Source organism: Battus philenor, unplaced genomic scaffold (assembly GCF_028537555.1).
Source record: "Battus philenor isolate CCGP_79_NKW_IND1 unplaced genomic scaffold, ilBatPhil1.0.hap1 SCAF_13, whole genome shotgun sequence".
In the NCBI taxonomy this organism is placed as follows: Eukaryota; Metazoa; Arthropoda; class Insecta; order Lepidoptera; family Papilionidae; genus Battus; species Battus philenor.
In genome coordinates this window covers 714,079-741,982 of record NW_027181675.1, presented here as the reverse complement: position 1 = coordinate 741,982, position 27,904 = coordinate 714,079, and the positions used below count along the sequence as shown (strand labels likewise).

Below are 27,904 nucleotides of genomic sequence, written 5' to 3'. Positions count from 1 at the left end.
ACACGAGCACTGGTTGTCGTTGGACTCGTGGACGCTATAAGGGTCGGGTGTCCTTTGGGCCTCTTCGCCGTCTGGCGCCGTCGTTATCAGCGGGAAAAGAAGGAAGACCAGCAGTCAGCTCTGCCAGCTTCCGGGGGTCCAAGCAGAGTCCGTTGCCAGGACTCAGCTCATCCGTCTGGACTTGTCGGTCCGTGGATGTTGACTTCTCTGTGGAATTTAATCCTTAAATGTTAAAGTGGGAGCGACCCTATGTGATACGGCTGGAGTCGCAAAATTATAGGTGATGTTTGTAACTTTGATTGTAATAGGATTCAAGTTGGTCTCTCCCGATATTTTCATTGCGTACGTAATAACTGTTAATGATACTAGATCAGGGGTGAGCAACCTTTTAAATCAAGGTTCCAATTTAAACTTTAAAATTGTTCGGTGGGCCACACATAATGTAACATTTATTAATTTACAAAACTTTATTTATAATAAATTAGTGAATGTATAAAAAAAAAATAAACATGATTAAAACGGAAAAATGTATATTTTAATATTTAAATTCAGCTTTTTATTCTTGCATCACTAAGTTTTGATTGGTGGTTATTGTTTCGGCTTAGCATGTGTCACTATCTTATTATAATTAGTTTTTGACAATATATTGACGAGAGAAAGTCGATAAAGTAAATTCAATTTTAAAAATACTTGTGGGCTGCATAAATAAGTTTTACTGGCTCCTTGTTTCCCACCACTTTCGCAGATAGATAAAATATAAATGAATAAATGTAAGAATGGTGTAAGGAAAAAGAAATGACGGAAATTGTTACAATACGTTCTTTTTTATACATCTGAATTATCATGCAATAATACCGACTAAGAATTATTTGTCTTTATTTAATTAAGAACATATACCAATAAAAGCAGTTAGGTGTGAATGGTACAAAATACATCGATCAACCAGGCTTCCGATTGACTTATTAAAGATAAAGATGAAAGATGAAACACGTTTCCGTTTTACGCTTCTAAATTATCATTGTAATAATATGCCTTAGAATAAATTGTTTTTATTTAATTAAGAACATATATCTATAATAGATGTGAATGGTACAAGATTCAGAGATCGATTAGGCTTTCGATTGACATAAAGAACAATACACGAACAAATAATATAATATAATGTACGTTTATTCAACGTAGGAACTTTTAACAGAACTCAATCGTCAACGTATCTAATTATTTTTATAAACTATATATTATTTTTGACTCTACTCTGCTTCGCAAGGTGTCATGATTGAGGTGAAGAAGCAGGAAGAAACTTCACAACAATAAGTATTATAAGTAATATTATGTGAAGGTACTGAAGTGATCGCCCCTGGATCTAAGGTCCAATGATGGACCCTGGGGCAATCTTCTTTGATGGATTAAATGGAAGCTTTAACATGATGTTACTATACATCCGAAGTGCAAAAGAGAGGGACTCTCACCAGTGATATCGAGCGTGGAGAAGTCAGTAGAGGGTGTCTGGGCGTTGTGACTCGGATGGGGGGCACGTGGTAGTGGTGCTGTACCCACAAGAGCAGCGCAGACGACTCCCCCCGCTGCCGCACCTGCGTCTCCTCCCCTCCACCGCGCTGCCATCAGCCTCGCACGCACATTCCGCTCTGGACGCACCACTATTATATACACCTGTACAATCACAGAATAAAATCTTTAAAGGGGTAACTACATACCTTATTTATTGAAAATCAATTTAAAGTACACCCTATTTCAGCAGAGATAGCTCATCGGTATAGACTGTGACTTGCGATCATAGGTGGCGAGTTCGATTCACTGAACACCGTCTTATATATAATTTACTTTTGCGATTGCTTACAATTAAGTTTCCAGAGGAATGACAGCAGCGTCCTTTGCCTACTATATGATTAGGTTATGGTATATCCCCCCATAAATATCTTTGCTGGAGGCCTATGCCTTGCATTGCGTCTATGGGCTGAAACAACAACTTATCATCCTAAGTAAGAAAGGGCTACTTTCGCCATGCAGTAGTAGTCGTGCAATAAAGTGCACCGCCCGCCAGCCCGCTGATAAATGCGCATGCGGCAAACAATGCGAATTACACAACTATCACCGTTAAATTATTCAACACGTGTTTCACCCATCCGCGGGGCATCCTCAGGAGTAATGTTACACCGATTATTGCCAAACACAGAGAATCTCCGCGGGCGGTGCACTTTATTGCACGACTACTACTGCATGGCGAAAGTAACTATATATTGGTCCTTTTCTTACTTAGAATGGACTTTCAAAAAACGCCTGAATCCATTAGAAGCTTATCAATCTGTCTCGAAAAGAAGAATCCAGAAGGAATTAATTATCTGAATTTGAAATACTTCCGAGATTGGAAGTAATCGATCCGATAGGTTATAATTAGAGTTACCTTGGGAGCAAAAAGGCAGGCAAGAGTGACGCTCGCGCTCAGGGATATCGTGACCGCCATGCTGGTGACCCTCAACGGCACGTGGCTCGCTGTTCCGAAGTAGAGCGGCACAAACGCCAACCAGATTACACAAGTCGTGTACATTGTAAATCCTGTAAGAAAAACTCACTTATTTCTTTTGTGACAGTTCTTTAATTCATATTAAATTAGAATTTAGGTTCAAATAAGTTTCATTGGATATTTTTAATAATAATTATAATACAATTTACAAAGGATGCGATTTAAATTTTTTGACTTGCGTCTTCCTATCGACACGTAATTGAAATAATGAAGTGAGATGATAATTAAAAATAATATATACATAAAAACAAATGGCAAAATCTTTACGCGTAATGAACTAATATTTAAAAATAGAATATCGTTGTTCTATTTTTAAAACATTCGTATAACTGTTAATATATGTATATATACTTTAATATACTCTAATTGCCAGATCAAAAATTTTAAAAATTGGAACAGGGTTAAACATTAAGAAACTATTGTTTATGTGTGTGCGTTTTGTCTTAACATATATATGTTTTAATTTTTCTGCAAAGCATTCCATTGTCAGTGGTTTAGTATTAGACTAACAATAAATACTTTAAAAGTAAATATATAATATCTGTTTCCATTAGTAAAGCCATATCTAAAGGAATACCTCTCATATAAAAGAAAATAGATATTATAGCAGAATCTTTCGAGAATATAATGACCATTGAAATATTTGCGAATTTGACAGTTCGTTGTGAACTTCGCGCGTTTGACAGTTCGTTCAAGCGCTGAGTTTTATATTTAATCATCAAATTGTATTTATTCTTTAAAATATTAATTAATGAATAATTTGATATTTTTTCTATTATTCGAAAATAGCGAGAGATAACATTTTCTGGTAGTTCTAAATCTACTGAGAAAGATATTTCAGTATATAAACAACCTAAGTATTTTACACAAAGAAAACTATTAAGTCTGTACGCAGCTTAAGTCTGGTAATTTGTAGAATATTGTAGCCATTGTGGGATAAACCAAAGTACCAGTTCGAAGCCATGCACTCCACACAGAGACAAGACGATGATTGGTAACGATGCTTTGGTTAGCCCTCACCAGCTAGTATCATCAGCGAAAAGTTACCAGTTTATCGGTGTTCTATATACTGCGTTTTGGAGAGTGTGGCAACAAGATGCACGGATTCAGTATATTCCTACACGGTTGAAATTTCTTCCACCGCACTAAGCGTTACGCTACTTCTTTTACAGTGCAAACGGCCGAGGAGTGGAACGACCTACCTCCTCGACGTTTCTAGCCAACTTTAATATATAAATGGAAAATTAATATACTATTTGATTGGGTGAGAAATTATCTTCTGGCTATTCTCTTTCGGGAAAGATATCTTAGTATATGAACATCGTGATATCTGGTGGTAGAAACCACAAATACTGGTACTAACCGATATGTTTACTCTCGTTAAAAGCTTCAGGAATCTTCCTAGTGAGCACCGCGTATACGGTGCACACCACGATCAGTACCACCGGGTAGAAGAACGCGATGGTGTACGAGGCGTCCACGTAAGAGTCGCAGACCAGCATGTTGTCTTCGCGCGTGGGGTAGTGATGTATAGCTCGGGCAGGTGAAGCTATTTGCCACACCACGACTATAACCACCTGGAAAACGATATGTATTAAGATGACTGAGGAGTAAATAGCCTAGGTGATTCATTCATTCGTTCGTTTGTTCGTTCGTCTGTTCGACCGTTCATTCGTAAGTTCATTCGTTAGTTGGTGCGTTCGTTCGTCTATTCGTCCCTTCGTTCGTTCGTTCGTTCGTCCGTTCGACCGTTCATTCGTAAGTTCATTCGTTCGTTGGTGCGTTCGTTCGTCTATTCGTTTGTTTGTCCCTTCGTTCGTTCGTTCGTTCGTCCGTTCGACCGTTCATTCGTAAGTTCATTCGTTAGTTGGTGCGTTCGTTCGTCTATTCGTTTGTTTGTCCCTTCGTTCGTTCGTTCGTTCGTCCGTTCGACCGTTCATTCGTAAGTTCATTCGTTCGTTGGTGCGTTCGTTCGTCTATTCGTTTGTTTGTCCCTTCGTTCGTTCGTTCGTTCGTCCGTTCGACCGTTCATTCGTAAGTTCATTCGTTCGTTGGTTCGTTCATTCGTCCCTTCGTTCGTACGTCTGTTCGTCCATTCATTCGTAAGTTCATTTGTTTGTTGGTTCGTTCGTTCGTCCATTCGTTCATTCGTTCGTACGTTACACTCTCACTTCAGACGAGTAATTCTTCGAGCTACGTACTTTAGTTCTTTGCGGATATCCTATTTTTATTTTTAGATGGTTAAATATACATATTTAAGATGTATAATCTAACAACTTATTTTGAACAAAACAAAATAATGCAAAATTAAAAGATTCCATTACGGTATTTATTCAGTAAAGAGTCCAATAGCGTGCCCATTAAAATGCTTATTGAAAATCATGAGAAGGGCTTAGAAATTTGAAATGATTATTTTTTATATAGTTGTAATAGAATAGGCGTTTGTTTTCCATCTCACCTGATGGAAAGTGTAGATGAAAACGAAAGTTGTACACGCCTATCCAAAAGAAACCTGTTCACTCTAAAAGGTTAAGGTCTCTTAAAGGTTCTACAGTCCAACTTATTAGGAAAAATAGACCCAGACAGGTCGTTCTGTACTAGTTGTACAGTGGTAACGAAATTATCGCTGAATATAAGATGTTGGTGAGCTACCCTCGCTCCTAATGGAAATATATCAGGAAGGTCTATGTCCAGGATTAGATGTCCCACAGATGAAACGGTGATGAAGTTGATAGAAATAAATAACGTAAAAATACATAATAAAGTCTAATAGACTTTTAACTTTGAAATATTATATCCGCGTGATAAAAAGTTAATAAATTTATTACTTGTACAGAAACCAGAAGAGAACAGATTAGAAGCTGGGATTTCGGTGAAATTAGCGAAGGTCTACGTGCTGAATGCTTGCTGGCGTCGAAGATCCTCGCAATCCTGTTGGTCTTGGTCAGTAGAGCAGCATACACCACGGTGAAGCAAAAACCAGTTCCGAAACTGTAACAGAACGAATAACATAATTTAGGGATACTTATAATCGGGATACTTGAAATCGTTTCTATTGATTTATTTAAACATTTACTATATAAAGAATAACGGCGAATTAAATATCTATCGTTATTAATAATATTTTCTATGGTTAAACGTTTGCTCTATGAGCTCGGTACACGCGCTGCGCTGTGGGTAGTCTCTCCCTGGTCGTCCGAAGATATGGTTAAGGAAGTCACAGGATGCAGGCTCCGCAAGACCGTTCATCGCGGTGATATTTGTACTTCCTTTTTATCTATCTAATATGTAAAATTCTCGTTTGGCTCCACCGATTTTCGTAAATCTTAGCGCGCATATCGGCCAGGGCGGAGAATCGGACAACATCTATTTTCGTCCCCCTAAATGTTAAGGGTGGTCCACCCCTAAATTTTATTTTTATTATGATACAGCATACAAAAATACATACAACCCTGAATTTTCACCCCTCTACGGTCAACCCTTATTTATATATATCAATAATAACGTACATGGCAAAACAATGTTTGCGGGATCAGCTAGTCTATTTATAATTTTCTAGTTCTCAATTTATCATTATACAATTTTCCGGTCTTACCTACCTTTTCTAATCTACTTTTTATTTTTATTGATTGCAACCTCTAAGACCCCCTTGCTGAATTTCAGGAACGAAGGTCGACACTTTTAGTTGCCCAAAAAAATGAGATTCCTATCTCGATATCCAAATGCATTCTTTGCCTTTCGAGCCTGTGACCAGGTGCACCTTGGTGTCATCCAACTTCGGGTTTTACAAGTACGAGAGAATCTCCCTGAGCTTAAACCGATGAAGGTAATCCGAGAATTTCCCGTGTCCCGTGAACATCTGGACTAGTACTGTGATTTTCTAATATTACTGAACTTTCTGTTATTTTTTTTATGACCCCCGCTATTGGGGGCCTCTCGTACTCCTATCTTGTGGTGGGACAGGGTCTTTTTTGGGCAATTTTTTTTTCACTAAGTTTTTTTTTAATTTCGTTCTCTGCTTCCATTCTTCACATGATCTTTCATTCCATTCTTTTATACCACATTTCTTCTTTCTTACCCTTTTGCTCTGTTCGTCTGTCATTCTTCCCTTTTTTTTTACATTTTTTTTACACATTATTACATATTCTATAATTATTTCTATCACAGTTTTGTTTCTATTTACGTTTTTAATCTATTTATCTTTTTATAGTCTGTTTGTTTTATTTCTTTCTATCGCCCTTTTGGCGATTTCTTTACAAAGGGATATGAACGCCTGTTTGTCATCGCCGCCTATCAGGGAGGCTATTGTCTCCTCCCTGATTTCAACGCCAGATCGGCACTCGAAGCCGTGCCGGAGTCCCCCGAGAACTTTCTGTTACGACCTGTTGTTGTCATACTAACAATTGACAGTTAATAAATTTTAAACAAAGAATGCTAGGATTACCGTTGAAGAGAGCAAATGATGTCAGTGGGTCGAAGGACGAGCGCGAATGTGACCAGGTAGCACATCAGGATGCCAGCCAGGAGTACGAACGACAGCTCCTTGCCACTGGCACGCACCACTGGAGTATCGCGTCGGATCAGCCACACTAACCCCACAAACCTGCAGACAAGTGCTCACAATATGCAGCATTATACAGGATGATTGATTACAGGTGTGAAAGCTTCGAAAGTGTGAGTGTATAGCTCATTTGCTGCCAATTACACTATAGTAGATAGTATCCATGAGCAGTGGTAGTCCAGTGGTGGATGACTGAGACTTGAGATCGCAGGTTCGATTCCCTGGATACAATCATTATACAGGATGATTGATTACAGGTGTGAAAGCTTCGAAAGTGTAAATGTATAACTCATTTGCTGTCAATTATATTATAAAACATCCTATCCATGAGCAGTGGTAGTCCAGTGGTGGATGATTGAGACTTGAGATCGCAGGTTCGGTTCCCTGGATACAATCATTATACAGGATGATTGATTACAGGTGTGAAAGTTTCGAAAGTGTGAATATATAACTCATTTGCTGTCAATTATACTAGAATACATCCTATCCACGAGCAGTGGTAGTCCAGTGGTGGATGACTGAGACTTGAGATCGGAGGTTCGATTCCCTGGATACAATCATTATACAGGATGATTGATTACAGGTGTGAAAGCTTCGGAAGTGTGAATGTATAACTCATTTGTTGTCAATTACACTATAGTACATACTATCCATGAGTAGTGGAAGTCCAGTGGTGGATGACTGAGACTTGAGATCGCAGCTCGTAGGTTCAATTCCCTGGATGCAATCTTATGTAATTCACACTTTGTGCGTTATTACATATGATTGCCACTGATTACGAATGAGTGTCCAGAGGATGGGCAGCATCGTTTTATGTATTTATATGTATATATCTCCATAGATATCTTTGGGTGACTTATGTCTTGCAGTAGGCTTTTATAGGCTGAAACGAATGCCTTTTATGGGTGTAACTTTATAAAATCCATATTTAGTCACTTTTACTATCTTAAAAAAAACTTGGAAAGATTTTTATTTATAAGAGGTACTGTGCAAAGACATATATTCGTTTTAGTGAACGCAGGGGACGACCTTTGCGGGTGGAATTTTGTGAAATCCATAAGATAAAATAAGATAAATCTCATTTTTCCACCATAACTCTAATCGATCGACAATTTAGTTTACTCTGCTTGGCAAGGTGTTGTGATTTTAGAGAAGAATCAGGAAGAAACTTCATAACGATATAGTGTTATTAGCTGACCTAGGCAAAAGGAACCAATTTTAAAATTAAATTCAGTTTTCTCTAAGGCTCATGGTTCTAGTTGAATTGCGAAGAGTCAGTATTTGGATAGAAATTGCACTAGTAAAAAAAGACTGCATATAAATAGGTTTGTATGTATAGATACGATGTATTTTATTGTATGCGTACGATGTCAACAAGGCGCCCAGGGCGGAGAAGGCCATAGCGCCGAGGGCAGCAGGGTGCGCTGGGCGGAGATAGAGGGCGGGCACGGGAGCGCAGCGTGTGCGTCGTGCGTCGGGCAGCGTGCCGCGTGGACACTCTGCACACGCAGTCTCAGACACCGGCGACCGGATCTGTCACACGTCAGATATATTTACATTCACTAGAAATAAATCGTCTTATCAAATGATAGACATTCAAAGCAAACATAGGATTCCCTTGAAGATTTTTAAATCTCTTTCCTCCATCTTATTTTTGGTACCAGGATATACACCATGGATGCCCAGACTACTGGTCGAATACTGGTGGCCCGCCGACTGCAAAAATAATACTCTCGTACATTCGAAAACTATTGAGTTCTAATTATTATCAATTCTTTAATGTCTTTAATTACCTATACTTCTCGTCGACAGTTCATGATTTGCCCGAGTGGCCCCTAGTCTTAATAAGTCTGTGCAACCATGATATACACTTTCCCATTTTCTCCTCTCTCTCTCTCTCTCTCATTCTTGACAATTTATTTTTCCTTCCTTCATATTTCCTATCATTCTCACAGGCTGTATAAAGTCAAAATGGTTAGTAGCGTAACATCAATACAAATCACATACTAGTATTAAAAGAAATCCGGAGTAATGAAAAAAAAAAAAACAAATAAAAATATATGTTAAGCTGTAGCAATGTGTGGCAATAGAAGTATAAGTAAATGGATTGTAGTTTCTTTAATAATTAATATAGTGATACTTAAATTTATGTCTAATATTTAGCATAAAACTAACTCTTGAATATTTTGTACATAAAGAAAACAGATACATACATTTCGCGAAATAAGAACTAATATAATTGGGAATGTAGACGAGGCAAGGAAAGCGAAAAAGACATGAAAGATCAGAACGCGAAGAATTAAAGATTTAGTGAAGGATAGAAGGAAAAGGCACAAAGATTTTGTGAGGAAAGAGAGGAGAAAGAGCAATAAAAATAAAAAAAAATGTAGAGAATATTTACACCTACATTGTAACCTCGCTGCCCTAAACAAAGCATGGCGAATGAGATAAAAAAAAAACAAAACCCTAGAATGTCTGACATAAATTTGACCTCGTAAATTTTTAGAACATTCTTTCACTCTTGGTAACTGAACAATACGAGGCGGTTACCTCATACTGGGTGCAGTTGAAGCAGTGCCAGCAACAGCTCTCTCCCTCCACGTACTGCTTGGCCTGGCCGAGCTCGCACTCAGCACTACAAACAGACTCCGGGGGCCGCCGCTCCCCCCACTTGAACTGGATTTCTGTCGGACACCAGAAACATTACAAAAAAGCATTTAATACACACCGCAATGATTCACGAACAGTGCTAGCCAATCGGCAGAGGACTGAAACTTGAGATTGTAGATCACGGGTTCGTTCAAAAAGTACTCAGAGCATGACCAGCATTGTCTTCCGGTCTTATAATACCGTAATGCGATCGCCAAACGACGCTGATAGACGTCCAAAGGAAAGTATATACCACCCCCAAAGCTATCTGTGGGGGGATATAATATAATCATCATGCTTATATACAAAGCATCTAACAGATTCAGGCGGTACTTTGCGGAAGTCCATCCTAAGAAAGAAAAGGACTAATATATAGCTACTTCCGCTATGTAGCAGTAGTCGTGCAATAAAGTGCACCGCCCGCCAGCCTGCTGATAAATGCGAATTACATAACTATCACCGTTAATTCACTCAACACGTGTTTCACCCCTCTACGAGGCTTCCTCAGGAGTAATGTCACACCGAGTGCCAAACGCCGAGTCTTGGAAACTCCGTGGAGGGATGAAACACGCGTTGAGCGATATGACGACTACTGCTACATAGCGGAAGTAGCTATATATTAGTCCTTTTCTGATATACAAAAAGGTAAAATTAAAAAGAAAAGCCTACATTGAAACAGAATATGATGAAAGTCTTCATCGTCTTCATTATATCAGCCGATAAATGCCCACAAAGATTCCCACGATGACTAGTCTTGTGCTGCTCTCATTCATCAACTTTGTGTTGTCGTCGGTGTACGAAATGGAAGGTTTACCCATGCCTTGTCTACCAGCTTAATAACGTGCCCGCTCATTGCTACAATCAATTCTTCCAGTTCTTCTGATTTGATCGATACTATACTCGGAGGTAGGCTGCGATCAGCCTACCTCCGAGTATGGTCATCTTTTAAGCCCATACACGCGCAATACTAGGCACATTTGGCAGGCTGGTTGGCGATCACGTTGTGGTATTATGGAAGCTGGTGCCCATCTTCGGAAACTTTTTTGTAAACAGCATTTGTAATATACGCCATATAGGTAAAAACTGGCATTAAAATTCCACGCTGCCGAAGAAGCAAAACGCGTGTAGGTTGTTGACAATAAGAAATTACATGAATTTACCGTTCATATCAAGTTCCAGTTCACCATCGAGGTACCTCCCGACCTTCAGCCAGCGGTAGTTGCCGAGGGACACCTGCTTGAAGTGTAATATGTTGTACCGAGCCGGCCCATCGCCGTTGCTATCAAAGTGGAATTCATCACCACTTAAACCTTGGACCAATAAAATCATTATTAAGTACGTAAACATTAATTTTAATTAATTTTTTTAATTACTTATTATAAAATACTGTGATTAAAAAGTAAGGTATATTTGTTAATAAAAAAAAATTATTTATTCCTCCAAATCAATTTCATTCTCTTCAAAGTATGGGAGATCCCATAAAACGTATTTTAGCCAACGCTTTTTTCAGTCCTCGAAATAGTCTGAATAGTCTTTTTCCTATATAGCCTTCAAGATCTTTTTCGAATCGGTTTTTATCTCCTCACATCGTGTCACGGCGTCCTCGCATTAGCTTTTTGATTTTTCTGAATATCCAAAAGTCGCACGGAGCCAAATCAAGGGAATGCGGTGGTTGCAAAACAATATCAGTAAAATTTTTTCGCTTTTTTTTTAAATGTACCACTTTGAAATCAAAATAGGAACTTTAACAAAAACACGTGTAATTCGGAGATTAAAAAACCTATTGTTAAATAGACACTTGACAAATGTTATAGACGCTAAGCTAGCTACCAACCTAGGAAAAAAATATTTGCCGTCTCAATGCCCGGGAGTCTTAAATGACAATTTCACCTTACAGATTATTATAATGTTGATACAATAGAAAAGAACCTAATAATTAACCTGCACGGTATAGACTTAAGCATGTATGGCAATATCATGTTCTATTGATCAATCTTTACTTAACCTATGCTTTGAAATTTTAGCTAATAAATGTAAATTAGCCCATAAAGGTTTTAAAAGTTTAAGTCCAATAAAGCTCTTTTTAGTATCATCACAAATCAAAAGATCAACTAGCTACAACAAATAGATTTAAAACTATATCATTATATACGATATTGTTCTTACCTACAAAACGAACTTGTCTCAAATAGCGAAGTAGAAGTGGTCCGCTGATGGGTCTCATTTCGGCACAAAGACCTGGTTTACCGCCGCACAAATCCCTGTGCATGTCCCTGGATGTAACACCAAACATTACAAATAAAATATCAAAATTAAAACTGTACTGAGATATATCAAAAGAGTGGCGAAGAAAGATATGCGAGGTATGAATGGAATGTAAATAAATGGTAAGAGAATAAAAGGAAATTTAAAAACCGAAAGAAGATTTATTATCACATAAAATAAAAACAAAAAATTATTTGAATTAAAAAAAGTCCATGTCCTCAAAGAGGGTACGAAAGGCCTCAAAAAACGGGGCCATAAAAAACTTTACTGATAGAGATACAGACACTTGTTGGAAATATGATGAACGGAAGAAGAATAAGAGTGATCAGAAAACACAAACAGAAAAATATTTCAAATTTAGAAAGTCCCTGTTCTCAATATACGAGGCACGAGAGGCCCCAAAATCGGAGCCATTGAAAAATTATAAAAGCATAGAAGAGCTTAGTAAAAACTAGTGTAAGTAAGAAAAAGACCAATATTTAGTCACTTCCGCACATGCAGTGGTAGTCATGCAACAAAGTGCACCGCCCGCCAGCTCGCTAGCGATAAATGCGCGAACATCATTACAAAATGCTTGTATTAAGTTACATTGCTATTTATATACGTATGTGAATAATATCGTGGAATGCTTCTATAGTCGCGCGGACTGTTATTTTTTTTTACAGCTCAGTTTTTTGGGACCACCCGTTCATCTCTATTTTTGAAAGGACGGAATCTTTTTCATTTATTTTTCACTGGCCTATAAACTATTCTTTTGGCCTCCGTTTTTGAGGTCTCTCGTTCCTCCTATCGTGTTTTAGGGTAGGGACTCTAAATCATCTGGTATATATTTTTCCATATTTTAATTTTATTCATCATTCTCATTTCATACTTCTCAATTTCTTATCTCTTTCTTCTTTCTTATCTTCTTCTTTTACACTATTAGTTATTTTCCTGTGGCACTTAAAGTGTTGCTCCAAGTCCATAGTCAGTCGAAAAGACGATATTTGGTAGATATGCAGGCTAGCAAGTGGCGAATAAGATATAAAGGTTTAAGTGTCAGATACACTAGAATCAAATTAAACTCTCCTATGATCGCATTTATTTTTCAAACGTGATTTGAGAGACCAAAACAAACCATGCGTTATTATTATTACCTGAAAATTCCTTCACATTAAAATATATTTGTTTAAATCTACTTGAGAGAGAATTGTAACCTAAACAGTTGCCTACAAGAGAAGTAAATTTTATGAAGCCTGAAAAATTAAAAATATGAAAACAAGTGGTTTTTAATATACCTGATAGCGTGTACAAAAGCATACACGGCGTCCGCAACGAACTGCAGTTGTCCTTCAAACTCCGTGTTGTTTGCTGAGAGGCGCTCATCTCCGGTGCATGCGCGTGTGTAGTTCCCATTGAACGGGGTACGAGGACTACCAGGATACCGGCATCTGAACTGCTCCTCCCAGAACTCTGGAACAGCATCAGGTAAATTGGTATAGAAACTTTCTTTATCAATCATATACGGAGGACAAAGAGAGAATCGTCTGATAGAGTTTGAAAAACTATCACTATCGGCAGCACCTCCTCCCTCATGAAAGATGATGGATCACGTCTCATTTTCTTGTAATAAAAATCTAATTAAACAAAATGAACCAGTTTGGTTAAGGTACAGTACAGGCGACAAATAAACTGTGAACATAAAATAAGATCTAATTTTAATTGTAAATTGATTGCTAAATAAAATTTGGAAACAAAAATGGGAAAATGGATGGGAGGCGATTCATGAATAGTTTGAGTGATATATAAAGGGTGACAGAAGAGAGAATAGAAGAAATTGTGGTGAATGAGAGATAGAGAGTGCTAATAGAAGAATTCATGAAAAAAAATGATACAAGAAGTACTTGTCATAGAATAAAATAGTAGATGCGAGAGGATCTCCAAATAAGGCCAAAAAGTAAAGGACGATCGCTGAACATACATAAGCCTTTTCCTTAGTTATCTAATGACAACCTGTTCAAGCCTTGCGCGGGTAACTTTGCCAAGGTCGTCCTCGTGGGTCAATGTAGGAGACGCCTTTCAATCCGTTGTCTTCACTCCAGAACTTTAAGGTCCACGTGGCTATTCATTCTACGCGCCATGAGATTTAACCATAGCGACTTAAATTTACCACGAAGGTGATTATTAGATATTTGCTATAGGTGGTCCAGTAAACCATTCCTGATCTCGCTTATCTTGTTTTCAATAGATGGACTTTCAATGCACACGCTGGACCTTAATTATGTCATCAGTCCACCTAGTGGGCGTCTATCAGCTCGTGGTTGCAACTTGAGAACCTTTCGGTCCCAACGAGCAATAATTGCACGAGCAATGTGTCTTGCCTACTGTCAATTCAGACGAGCAATTCTTCGAGCTATCTCAGTCATTTTGGTTCTTCTGCGGATTTAAACATTTCTGATACGATCTCGCAGCCCTATCCTTTACTCTCTGGGTGACCTTGAGATTTCTTATGAAGCTCGCCGTAAGGGATTACGTCTCGGATATGTTTGTCATCATCAGCAACACAAAGGTCAAAAACCTTCGTCTACAGACCTTGAGATATGTTACGAAGAGGTTTTAGAGTTCGCTTGTATACTAAGTTAAATAAAACAGAATGTTTACCTACAAACCAGGGATTCCTAGCGTTGTTCTTCACGGTGAGATTGAGGAAATATTCGCGGAAGCCACGAACGGGATTGGCTTGCGGTTGAACGCTTATGGTTCCCTCCACCACAGGTTCGTTTCCTGCTGCCACCAGCGCTCGTGCGCTCCATCCATCTGACCCTACCCACCCGAAGGCGCCACTGACACCACGTCGCTGGACCGCCGCCATTACACCAGCTACCTCTTGGTCTGAACCGAAGACTATCACACCTGAAATAACCCATATCATTTTAGGAAAAATTTGAAAACTATAGGATTAGAGGTTCATTGTTTACGTAAGAACACCAAATATTATTGGCCAACACTTTTTTGATTTAATCATTTGGCTGTAACGCTGGGTCATCGTGCATCGAAAACTGCGACGCAGCGCTTTTGCGCTGTATTTTTCAGTATGTTTTTGTGGTCTTAGATGTGCGCCAAAATCAATAAAATTTTAGTTATATTTTAAAAATTATCATATATTAAAAGGTATGTAAAGAATTATTAAAATTGATATTTGTTAAACAACATCAAGTCAAAATATGTTCCGCTGTTTTCGTGTGTGGTCGAATACAATTTAAATTTTGAACACCTGAATAATATTGTTATAAATGTGATGTTAAATAAACCTTGTGACTATTGTATTAGAAATGTTTGTATTGTCATTGTATTGTATTGTTTCGAAGATATTAATGCTGCTAGCCCTAAGGCTTTTAACAACTACGGAGTGGATGGGTATGTGAACTTATGTTATATACTAGTAGATATAATATGTATGTTTGCAGAAGCCAGGGTTCCTGATTACTGCGCAATCTTAAGATGTCGAACAGCTAGCGCGTGGGAAAGGCTACGCAATAATAGGAATGAAATTTTAACTTTGATCGCGCGATGTGTATGCCAATGGTTTATATTACCACTAAGTACACAAGAATGGCAAAATTAGTGCTATAGTTAAATATTTGATTAAATTGATTCGGTGTTTGGCACTAATTGGTGTAACATAACCCCTGAAGATGCCCCGTGGAGGTTTGAAACACGTGTTGAGTGAATTAACGGTGGCGGTTGCGTAGTTCGCATTGTTTACCGCATACGCATTTATCAGCGGGCTGACGGGCGGTGCACTTTGTTGCACGACTACCACTGCATGTTCGGAAGTGGTTAAATATTGGTCCTTTTCTTACTTAGGATGGACTTCCGCAAGGTAACGCCTTATTCCATTAAATAAATAGTTAAATTGTATGACATACTAATCCATAACTAATACAGTCTTTAAGTAAATTTTGTTACTAACTTACTTGTATTCTATGGACTCCCTAGATTGTGATATATAATTTATTATTATTATATTTAATATCATGTTGCACTTTTTTGGACTACGGTGATTAAATTGTCCAGAATGAATATATGTTTGAATAAGCCTAGACGGGATTCTTTATATGCAGCAAGATCTAAAGCTATTAGTGTGTTTACAGTAGATGAACATTTAAACCAGAGTTCCTCAAACTTTTTTGTGTCATAGACCCCTTGCCATGTTTTTCCGTGTTGGGTAGACCCCCTACTTACCTGATATTGATTTCCTGTTAATTTCTAACTGTAGTGAAGTTTAGTTTATGTTCAAAATGTATTGCGACAACAAAGCGAATACCAACATCCTACAGCATACATACACAATTTTATAAACATATATAATATTTTTTTTTACTTCATAGGTACTTTTATAAATAATGTAAATGTTTTATATTATAAGATAGTATGATGAAAGTAAATAGGTACTATCAGTGTATTTGTTGAGATCCACTATCGTGGACCCCCAAATTTTTTTTCGCTGACGTAGACCTCTTGCAGGTTGTCATGGACCCCTAGGGGTCGATATAGACCACTTTGGGAATCACTGGTTTAAACCATATGAGGCAGTACCTCTTGCTCGGGGTCGTGAAAGCAGCCGTTCGACTATCGCGTCGTATGCACTTTGGTCGGCCGCACCGGAGTCCTTCACCAGCCTCTCCTTCACAGCTATACAGATATCGTTTCGCGCCAACATCGTCTCTAGTTCCTCGAAAGCCTGAAATAACAAATATGATTCTATTCACTGAATCCTCATCCGTATACGTATTTGCTTGAATCTGATATAAGCAAGGATTTAAACGAAGGTTCAAGTAAATAAAAATCATGTCAGTATTAGCTTCGAAATAAGAATAAATTTTATTAAAAAATATAGACGGGGACAGAAAGAAGCTGGGAACGTGAAGAATGAAAGATTCTGTCAGGAATGTGAGGAGAATATGGAAAGAATTTGTGAGGAAACTTTCAAGATGAGGATGAGAGTGAAATTATTAAGAGAAAAACTTATTAAGATATATAATGTACCGCGATAATGAAGCCATATGAAAAAGGAAAGAAACATAGTACACAAGCTTTATAGAAATGTTCACTTTCCTCATGAATGAGGAATATGACGCAAGGAGAGGGAGATCGAATACAATTTTTCTAAGGTAATAAACTAAAATTATTACTTTAATATTCACACCTTGATGCCGTAGTTAGATTCTTCGTAAATGATAGACACGTATCTCCAGCCGAGCTTCTTCACGATCTCAACCATTGCCCGCACCTGGTGCAGGTCTGATGGTATGGTCCGCGTGAAATATTCAAACCGTGCCTTATTCGATAACTCAGGGGACGTCGAGAAGAATGATACCTGATAAAGAATATAATAGTAAATGAAGTAGGCTGTCGATCGGGTCCGCCCATGGACGCCCACTGCAAGGCTTAGGCGGCCTAAAGATTGGTACTTGGTAGGCGGGTTGGAGAAAGCAAAGCAGGGGACGCTACAGCTTGAAGAATCTTATTTTTGAGCAAACGCAATTTTTATTGTATAACGGGAATCGAATCCGCGATCCACCAGTCCTCTACTGCTGAGCTATTTCTGCTCATATATACACTACTAACTAAGTAAACAGATCTGCAGACGAACCAAAGTAACCGACATGAGCGAACGGTTCGGCAACTTGAAGTGGCAGTGAGTAGGCTTCAACGACAACAGCCGATGGAACCTCAATAACTTATTTATTTTTAATAACGGTAAGTAAGAAAGGGACCAATATTTAGCCACTTCCGCACATGCAGTGGTAGTCGTGCAATGAAATGCACCGCCCGCCAGCCCGCTGATAAATGCGTATGCGGCAAACAATGCGAATCACACAACCGCCACCACCAAATTACTCAACACGTGTTTCACCCCTCCACGGGGCATCTTCAGGAGTTATGTTATACCGATTAGAGCCAAACACAGAGACTGTGTTGTTTCGTGGCTAAATATTGGTCCTTCTCTTACTTAGGATGGACTTCTGCGAGGTAACGACTGATTCCATTAAATAATAACGGTAAGTTTTTAATACTTTCAATGTCATCTGTACAACTTAACTTAATTTATGATATAATTTACCCCTTATTTCTTACTATGTTATCTACAGTTCCATATAAATTAAAAACACATGACAAGCTTTATGTATTTCATCAACATCCTGTTAGTTTTGACACGTCTACTGCTGGATATATGCCTTCCCCATAAATTTTCAATATTCAAGACTCTGTGTTTGGCACTAATCGGTGTAACATAGCTCCTGAAGATGCTCCGTGGAGGGGTAAAACATGTGTTGAGTGATTAGACGGTAGCAGTTGTGTAGTTCGCATTGTTTGCCGCATGCGCATTTGTCAGCGGGCTGGTGGGCGGTGTACTTTGTTGCACGACTACCACTGCATGTGCGGAAGTGGCTAAATATTGGTCCTTTTCTTACTTAGGATGGACTTCCGCGAGGTAACGCCTGATTCCATTAAATTTTCAATATTGGTTGATAATCCGACCTGGATCTTGGTTCTTCCGAAGAACTTAAAAAGCTCGTCTATCCTCGTTGTGAGTGGATGTCGCTGCCAGTGCTCAGTCCAGGATCTCAGTGGTTCTGCTTCATCAGTTCTGCACGTATAGCCTGCCACTTCGACCTGTCACCAACTTACTTGTGGAATTTTGAAGAGTCGCAGCAGATTTGCAACCTGAACTGACGTGACACTGGAGGCTGCACCCACCACACCAGATATGACTTTACGGACGGCTGAAGCGTTGCAGGCGTATTCCTCGTCATCTATGTTTCCAATTGAACCTGGAAATACTCCAAATTTATAAAGGTTATAGGTGTGAAGGCTTTGGGGTGATGAGCTCATTTGTATTACACCCTTTTCAAAAATCTATGGTTTCAGAAATAATAATAATATATATTTATTGTCAGTCCTTGCGAATGTACTGCCACAAGTTATTATTAAGTTATTGTCCTATCACGTTCAAAAAGAACAAAAAATAATGTAACATATTTCAGAATAATCACATTAATCAGGGTGATTGAAAACAGGTATGCTTTAAATTTGTTTTACTGATAGGAGAACTATCCAGTTATTGCCAACGTGCGACCCACGCCCCACGTGGGGAAAATCCAAAATAGATTCGAGATGTGTGTGAACGCTGCCTATCCTAATTGGATTCGACGCGTAATTTCTTTCTCAAAGTCGGACTTACCAAAGTTTTCATTTTTTATATTTTTATTATTTTTTACTATTGTTTTCAAAGTTGAATTATTGTTTGGTTTGTCTTTTTTATTGCGTAATGTCGTTTCAGCCCATAGACGTCCAAGGCATAGGCCTTCTGAAAATATATCTATGGAAGGATATACCATAATCACCACGGTTGGCAGGCAGGTTGGCGATCAGTGTGATATTATGGTACGGAAAGGACACAGCTGTTCATACTCTGTAAAATTGTTTGTGAGCAGTGACAGTCCTTTATAATTAATGCACAAAGTGTGAATTATATAAGATTGTATACCAGGAATAGAACCCGCGACCTACAATCGCAAATATCAGTCTTCTGCCACTGGTCTATCACTGTGGTATATTGTTTAAGGTACGTAATACAAAATACATAGTTAACAGCATATATAATGATCTCTGTTTGTTTATATACGAGTAAAAATGTAATAATAAAAAAATACTTATTCATAATGCATATTAATAGATATACACTAAAATATTTAACAATAAAGTTATGTACTAATAATAAATAATAAAAATATGAACAATGCAGGCAAGGTTTTATAAATTAGGGGAGTTAAAGTAAATATTAACTGCTTCAGATATCTGGCTGCATGTCTAAAACTACTCAAAAAACTTGAACAGTGTACAGTACCGGGTGATAAATATTGCACATCGACCTTTGGAAAGAGACAATCGGCTTCGACTTCTTAGAGCGTTATCTCTGTCGCACACTACCTATGTGACGTTTTATCAGTCGTGCGACAGAGATAACCCCGAAATTAGCCAATTTTCTCTTTCCAAAGATCGATGTGCAATATTTATTGCCGGGCACTGTAAAGGAATATTATTTGATAACTATCTTTTTAAGTTTTTTGAGTAGTTTTTTGTGCGGTATCGTCCAATTATCATCTATGAATACAAGTAAATATTTCGTTTGCAAATGTGTACGATATACTATACACTCTTGTATAACTTTTTTTAAGCTTTACTGTGATCATAGCTGCAAGTAAACACTCAATAAATGAACGCTCTTACTCCGCCAAACATCTAGCTCCAGGCACCAGAGTTCGGAGGCACCAGAACTGACCAAAGCATCATCATGACTACTCTGACAAGAGTTCACAACTGAGTAGAAGACCAGATAATATGATAATTGTAAAAATATTTTAATAAAAGAAAAGAGAGTTGGTTATCGATTCTTCTCCGATTTGGAAACAATAAAACCCTAGCACCGAAGGTCTAATTTAAACTTGCTTATATCTATAGATGATCTTAATAAATAATGATCATAATCATTTCAGATTTAACACATCCATTGCTAGATATAGCCTTCTCCAGAGACTTTCAATAGGACCTTGTAGGAATTTCCTGTGTCCAGCATATTAGACAATAACATGAATAAATGAATAACCGTTATTTTTTCTCCAGGTGTTCCACATGGAGGTATTAGTAGTTTTACCTTTAATAAAGTCCAGGGCCATTTCCAGGCCTCGCGTGTCACTATCGCAGTCGTCAAGCACGAGCGCTCCCAACCGAACTGCTGGAGGCGCAAGTGGTGCGGCCATGTCCAGAGCAAGTAGCATCGTTTCCAGCGCCTGCACGCCGCCCTGCGCCATCAGTGGACCGCAGCCTCCCCTCTCCGCCCGCCCATGTACCTGCCCACGCAAAGACCTCGATTATTGGTGTTGTTCCAGCCCCTAGATGACCACTGCTAGGATATACAATAATCATTATGTTTGGTAGGTTGGTTGATGACCGCAGTGTGGGACGCAGAGAACGCTCCTGCCCATCCTCTGGAAACTAGTTTCTAAGCAAAGGCAATCATCTATAATAAATGCACAAAATGTGATTTATATGAGGTCGTAGCTCGGGAATTGAACCCACGACCTACCATCGCATGTCTTCAGTTTGGCTACCACTACTCACCATTTCATCATAAATTTCATTTGTTTTACACATTTTATGCAATGTATTTATAACGGCGAACCAAATGCCAAATGCATTATATACCATTTAACAGCTAGGCGGTGAAGAAATGTATTAATAAAGGTAGGTAAAACAAGATAATATGGTAAAGTACAAAAAATAGTAAAAAAAATAATCACTAAGATAAAAACACATATTAATGGATACTACTTACTATAATTATACACAAATATAACGCAATATATTTAAACATCTATATGCAATATTTATATAAATATAATAAATAATAAAATCCAATTATGATGATGATACTAATTCAATAATAAAACTTTAACTGCTGGATATACTTATAAATTTCCAATAAGATTGATTGGAAGTGGCAAGAAAAAAAAAAAAACTAAACTAAATACGCGACTAGATAAATAACGATATATGAGAAAGTTTATGATTGCCTTCATATATATAAAAGCTGTCTCGACATACTGCATATCGTTAAACTCGATCGACTGCCGCAGTTCGAAAAAATATTTTATTGAAAAATATATAACATATTACAATAACAAGCTACGTTAGGAAGATGGAATTATGGAATGATAGAAGGAAGAAAAAAGATACTGTGAACTATGGAAGACGAGGACGAAAATAAAAAAATCTTGTGAAAAAATTGCCATTTTCCCAACAAAATAGGGGTGGAAGGAGAGGTCCCAATAGCGGAGGCCTCATATAAAAAAAAACAAGCTACGTTACATCCAAACTGTACATATAAATTCTCTTACTAAGCGAAATATTTATAACGCATTTAAGACTTAGATATTTTATTAATGGTTCGGCGAATACATTACTAATATATGTTGTAAACATAGTAATAAATAAAGTTTGCGTGTGCGTTTGGTGTATTAATTTTATAGGATTGCCTTTGTTCATGAATATATTTGCAAAGTAGTAGCAGTGTCATCTGCATATAATACCACACTGCGATCACCAATCCACCCGCCAAGGCGATAATGGATTATAGAATAATAACAAAAAAATGTACCTAACCACCTAAGAGTAATAAGATGATGGAAGGAAGGCGATGAAAGCAAGAAGGAATGAAAGAACAAAATTAAAGATATAATGGAAATAAGGTAAGAATAAAAGAAATTGAGAAGTATGACAGTGAGTGAAGAATAAAGATGAAAAATCTGAAAAACTTATTTGTAAACAAAGACCCTGATGCCAACTAATTAGGGGTACGAGAGGCCTCCAATAGCGGGGGCCATAAGAAAGGCGATTATCCTCTAGGCGGTATATCCTCTCATAGATATCTTTGGGGAAGGCCTATGCCTAGCAGTAGGCGACTATGGGCTTGAATGACGGCAATGTCAGGTATTATAAATATGTTTTCATTGTAATGCTTTATGGTATGTATGTTTGTTTGATTAGATCCTAAAACATCTTTTTTTTGTTTCCATTGACGATAAATGTTTGTTAGATTTGAAGAAATGTTTTATTCTGATCTGTGTTTATTTCTCCTATATTATACAGGCATTAGCGCTTGTGACCTAGTTTTTACAATTACATTTATTTTACTTTTTTTTGCAAGTTAGTGTTTTCTTAACATTATAAAGTAAATTTAACTTTAATCTTTGTTTACGAAGTGGTTCGAACATAAAGTTGAGGTCGATGTAGTACCTGTTTATAAGTTTTTTTATATTCTTCTTTCTAGACGATAGACGTCACTGCAAGGCATTGGACTTCCTCAAAGATCTCCATGATGATCTTGCAGTACTCGTATCCAGTGACTTCTTTCTTAACTATGTCTTCGGTTCACTTAGTCGAGGGCAGAATAACACCGCGTCTACCGTCTTGCGATCGTAAATCGAGAATATTTTGGCTCCATCGTTTCATAGGTTTTTTTTTTATATTTATACGTAATATCTAATAGTATTTTTGATCACCTAAATAAGTATTTTACTAAGTGGGACCCACGTCCAACAGAGGGCAATTCAAAGTGGACTCGACACGAGTTGAACTATTTCTTTTTAAATAAAAACTATGTATATTACATAGGGAGGCATAAAAAATTTAGAAAATCTAAGATCTAAATGATTTCAAAGATAATAAAAACGCTATAAAAGATTTTATACTGAAATATTTTCATGTCCAATAATTCTTTTATGCTTTGAATGTAAAAGTTTGTACAGTAAAACTATTCGGTGTAGAACAATGGCAGGGATATTCAATTGTGATTTATAATAATGATATAGTTTTAGAATAATCTGCATAATATAGAGATAGAGTTTTTAAAAAAACCGCTGTATATTACTATTAAATATGTATGAAATTATGACAAGTATTTACTCTTAAAGCATCCCGTCTAATATCCTTCAGTTCCTAATATCTACGATCAAAGAATCTTTGTTCTGGTAGCTTTGAAAAGTTGACAGTCTTTCAAGGAGCGATGAAAAAGCTTAAGTTTTTCTTATGGGGGAGACCTATATCCAGCAGCGACTTTTCTAGGCTTTTTCCTTTATCTTGTTTATTACTAAATGGATCCAGGCGTTATTTTGCGAAAGTCCATCTTAAGTAAGAAAAGGACCAATATATAGCTATAGCTATTTCCGCTATGTAGCAGTAGTCGTGCAATAAAGTGCACCGCTCGCCAGCCCGCTGATAAATGCGCATGCGGCAGACAATGCAAATTACACAACCACTACCGTTAAATCACTCAACACGTGTTTCACCCCTCCACAGGGCATCCTTAGGAGTAATGTTACACCGATTAGTGCCAAACACAGAGATAGTTTATTATTACTTTTTTTAAGATAATATAGCTTATTTAATTATTCAGAGAGTCGTTTTGGTGTTATTCGATTGTAGCACGCTTATTGGTTCTATTAAATGTTTACAGGAGAAGCATTGGTCTCTGGTAGCGTGGAAATTCAACCCTAATACTACCACTGCACATTGATTATTGTATAATTTAAGTTACATATACATCTATAGAATTTGACTGAAAGGTATTTAAATATTTCAAAAAGACACAGGAACATGAGAGAAATAGGGAAAACCTGTTCCTGTTGTAATTGTAGATTGAGGATGTACATTCATCATATTTATCCGAAGGTATCTTGCATGTAAACTATTATTGGTACGCATACAGAGGATTTGCGAATTCTAGGTCGCAGGTTCAACTCTCGGGATAAAATATTACCTAACTCCAGCTTCAAAATAGTTTCCAGGGTATGAACAGCATCGTGTTCTGCATATTATAACAACACACAGCAATCGCCACCCCGCCTGTGTGGCGAATATATCCATCCATAGTTATCTTTGGGAGAGGTATATGACTTGCAATAGGCGTTTATGGGTTAAAAAGACGCAGAATGAACTGTTGGTATCAAGAACAATTTCGCGGAGCCATGAAAGTAAAAAAGAAACTATTTTCAGTAGGAGAAGGAGCAGGTGTCATGGTTGTCATTATTCTAGCAGTATGATGTACACATCTAGACAAAAGCAATCTCCATAGATATAATAGAAGCTGTTGGAAGATGTTGGCATATTACGTCGACGATTTTAACATAGTCGTCTGTCAACCTAGTGACCACTAAGCCAGGCGATTTATGGTCGACCATGCTACAGATGGGGAGTGATGGAAAAGAAATTTGTAGGGAGCTTCAAGCAGCGCACTTTGGTAAGAGCCTCTAATGCAAGTACTGGTGCATCTCCTGAAATTTCGTTCGTATGCCAGAAGGCGGGTACGACCATGGAAGGTGGAGACAATGTCCACCTTGTGACCAACACCTCGGTATGTGGTCAACCATAACACTGACCGACTGTGAAACAATTTTGTAATAATTGTCAAATTTGAAGGTACATCTGAATAACTATGCCATGATATACCTTTAACACTGTCTCCTCTTTGACTACTGAATGTGTAATTCATTTGCAATGATATAATAAACTGCAATGTTCATACATTATAAATTACATGTTATTAATATTCGAATGCAATCGTTTTAATTATAACTGCAATGCTTTAGTCATCTATAATCATAGCGATACAGAACAATTATTAATTAATACTTAATTATGGTTTTGGTTACTATATTAATGATACTTAAATAGTAAACAAATGAATGCTATTAGGGACAATTTATTAATAATATCACTGTATTTTAGCAATGATAGACAAGCGGTAGAGGAGTGATACTTGCAATCGTAGGTTGCAGGTTCAACTGCCGTTATACAATTCACACTTATTGCATTAATTATATAGGATTGCTACTGATCACAAAGAAACTTCCAGAGTGGATACCATGATGCTAAGCTAAAGAACTACATTCACAAAGTTAACAACCTTATTCAGGAGCTAGTTGTAGGTTGTATTCAAACGATCTTATTGGAAATTTATAGCAGAAGCCTATTTCGAACAGTAGACGTCTAACAAATGACGATGATGACATTAATGACGACGACGATGGTAGTAATAATAAGGATGATGGTGATAGTACTGATGATGATAATGATGACGGTGACAATGATGATTATAATAATAATGATGACGATGACAATGATAATAGTAGCAATAATGATGATGATTATAATAAAACCATGATTATGATGATGGCGACGATAGTGGTAATAATAATAGTGATGATAATGATGATGACGACGACGACGACGATGATAACGATAATGATGATGATGATGGCGATGAAGAAGAAGATGATGACGATGACGACTATGATGATAATGATGATGATGGTTACTTTAATTTAAGTACACGATGATCTATATAGCCTTGTGTGATTTAATTAAATATTAATTTAGTATCGAAACTAATTAATACTTTTTTTATTATAACTTAACAGTAATATTAAATTTAAGGCTAGAATTGCTAGAATAATTAAGGTCAGTGCAATTGGTGCAATGTTTAAAGAAAATTATAATGTATACTTCGTTTAGCTGCGTAAACAAAGTAAAGCTAAAATCGTAATCTGAGTGGTCATAGAGAATGCCTAGCCGCGCAATCTAATTTGCTAATGATTTCTGAACCGCTTTTAAATTCTTGTCATTACAAATGCAGAATATTTTTATCAACAACAGCAGTTCGTATAGTAACGGAGTTGGATCAAGATTTCATATATTCTCCCTGGCCTCAAAAGTTGCGTAAAACATAGCACAAGTTTTTTTTTCCTTTCTGTATTATTTTGACAATAAGATTGATGTATATTCCGAGTTGTGAATCAGATCGGAGGGTGATGAAATTTTGTTTATTTTATTTAATTGTCGACTTGTAAGTGTTCACCGTTATCATATCAGACAATAGACAACAACTGCAAGGCATAAAACTCCTTGTAGCCCAGGTTCACTAGAAGGCTAAGGTATCCCCTGCCTGTCGTAAGAGGTGACTAAAGAGTTACGTGTTCGCGGGGGTCGATGGTGAGGCCTTCATTGTCCACTAACAAACCTGAGGATGTTGAGGAAGGCACAACTTCCCCCGGGATGTGTCTTGGTGTAGTACTGAGAGGCAGCTGCAAGTTCAGTAGGAGATCTGGCGGCTCCTCTAAAGTTACTGAATACGACCACCGAGGAGGTTTTAGTGGGTATAAATACCACATAACCCTGTGCTTCCTCCAGAGAATAGGGTATCTTGAGTACTTACAGAAGATTTCCCCTCGGTACCAAAAAAACGCGTTCCCAACGATCGCCACGACCTGCGCTGCTCACATACAACGGCTTCCAGCGACCTTAATTAAGTCACAGGTCCACTAAGTGAAGGCTTACTTCATACAAATAACTTAGACAGTTAAAATGTATTACTGTTGATCTTTTCACCGGGCTAGTAAGGATAATTGACAGACATCGAAGAGATTACAATTGCTTTTGTTTACAATATATTTAGGTTGTTTTAATGACAGAGTGACTATATATATATATATATATATAAAGTGTACAAGAGTGCGATAGGGAGAAAGCAGTGAGCGTAGATTACACAAACTCACCATCATAAGGCCGCCAAGTACCACATCACCTTCCACCACCGCCGCACGTTTCCCCGGCCAAGCTGCATCATCATCGGCGACTGGCACTACCTTAGCTTTAGGCTTCCGCGGTGTCTTCGCTGCTTTAGCCTTTCTTGATATCTTCGGGGCTTTTTTAACATTATCTCTGACATTATTTCTCTGTAATTCATTTGTATTTAATTTTGTACTCTGTGTGGATATTTGATCTATGGTTAGTACAGATGTTGAAGTAGTCAGATCAAGTCCCAATTTCATCTGATCTGACGAAACTGATCTAAGAGGGGAAGCGCTTGGCTGAATTTGCTGGCTTAGTATCTTCTTTTGCTTTCTTCTCGAAAGATCGAATGGTCCGATTAGCATTCGAGACTCTCTCGCGAACCTAAGGTGGCTAAGAGAATATTCCAGAATGGTGAGGTTGTCCGAGGATGTTGTATTGTCGAAACTGATGGTATAAAGTGGTAAAACTGTCAGTAGAATCACTAAAGCAGCACGTGACATCGCTGAATTAAACACGCATTCTAATTTTAAAACTTTTCAGACACGTCACAAGAACTTGTTTGACGTTTCCGGTGTATTTAAGTTATTTATATGAAGAGAGAAAGTTTTCATTTTGCGAAGTGTAAACACGTCAAGTTCGGAGTTATAAGGCTGCGACGGGTAGAGCGGGTATCGCGGCGCCGTGCACTGCCGTACGCAGCCTCCGGCACT

At 37.7% G+C, this 27,904-nt stretch overlaps 1 protein-coding gene across 1 annotated transcript; it reads right to left on the bottom strand.

Moving 5' to 3' along the window:
* Positions 1-34: 34 nt before the first annotated feature.
* LOC137933430 (metabotropic glutamate receptor 2-like) lies at positions 35-27,694 on the bottom strand. The gene is made up of 17 exons (XM_068777383.1): positions 27,176-27,694; positions 20,719-20,914; positions 18,693-18,835; positions 17,206-17,376; positions 16,596-16,740; positions 14,658-14,909; positions 13,295-13,469; positions 11,919-12,025; positions 10,913-11,062; positions 9,654-9,787; positions 8,470-8,636; positions 6,987-7,145; positions 5,371-5,533; positions 3,906-4,119; positions 2,423-2,574; positions 1,470-1,671; positions 35-207 (listed from the first exon to the last, which is right to left on the bottom strand). Exons 1-17 carry the CDS (start codon positions 27,692-27,694, stop codon positions 35-37), a joined length of 3,222 nt encoding a protein of 1,073 aa, XP_068633484.1.
* Positions 27,695-27,904: the final 210 nt, after the last annotated feature.

Bases quoted from the DNA above. Each gene is read 5' to 3' on its own strand.
- LOC137933430 (XM_068777383.1), bottom strand. From the start codon at position 27,694: ATGTCACGTGCTGCTTTAGTGATTCTACTGACAGTTTTACCACTTTAT. The intron at 13,470-14,657 runs GTAAACATTCTG...ATGCTGTTCCAG, and splicing joins TAGGAATCCCTGGTTTGTAG to AGTTCTGGGAGGAGCAGTTC. The intron at 5,534-6,986 runs GTAATCCTAGCA...GTTCTGTTACAG, and splicing joins ATCATTTGCTCTCTTCAACG to TTTCGGAACTGGTTTTTGCT.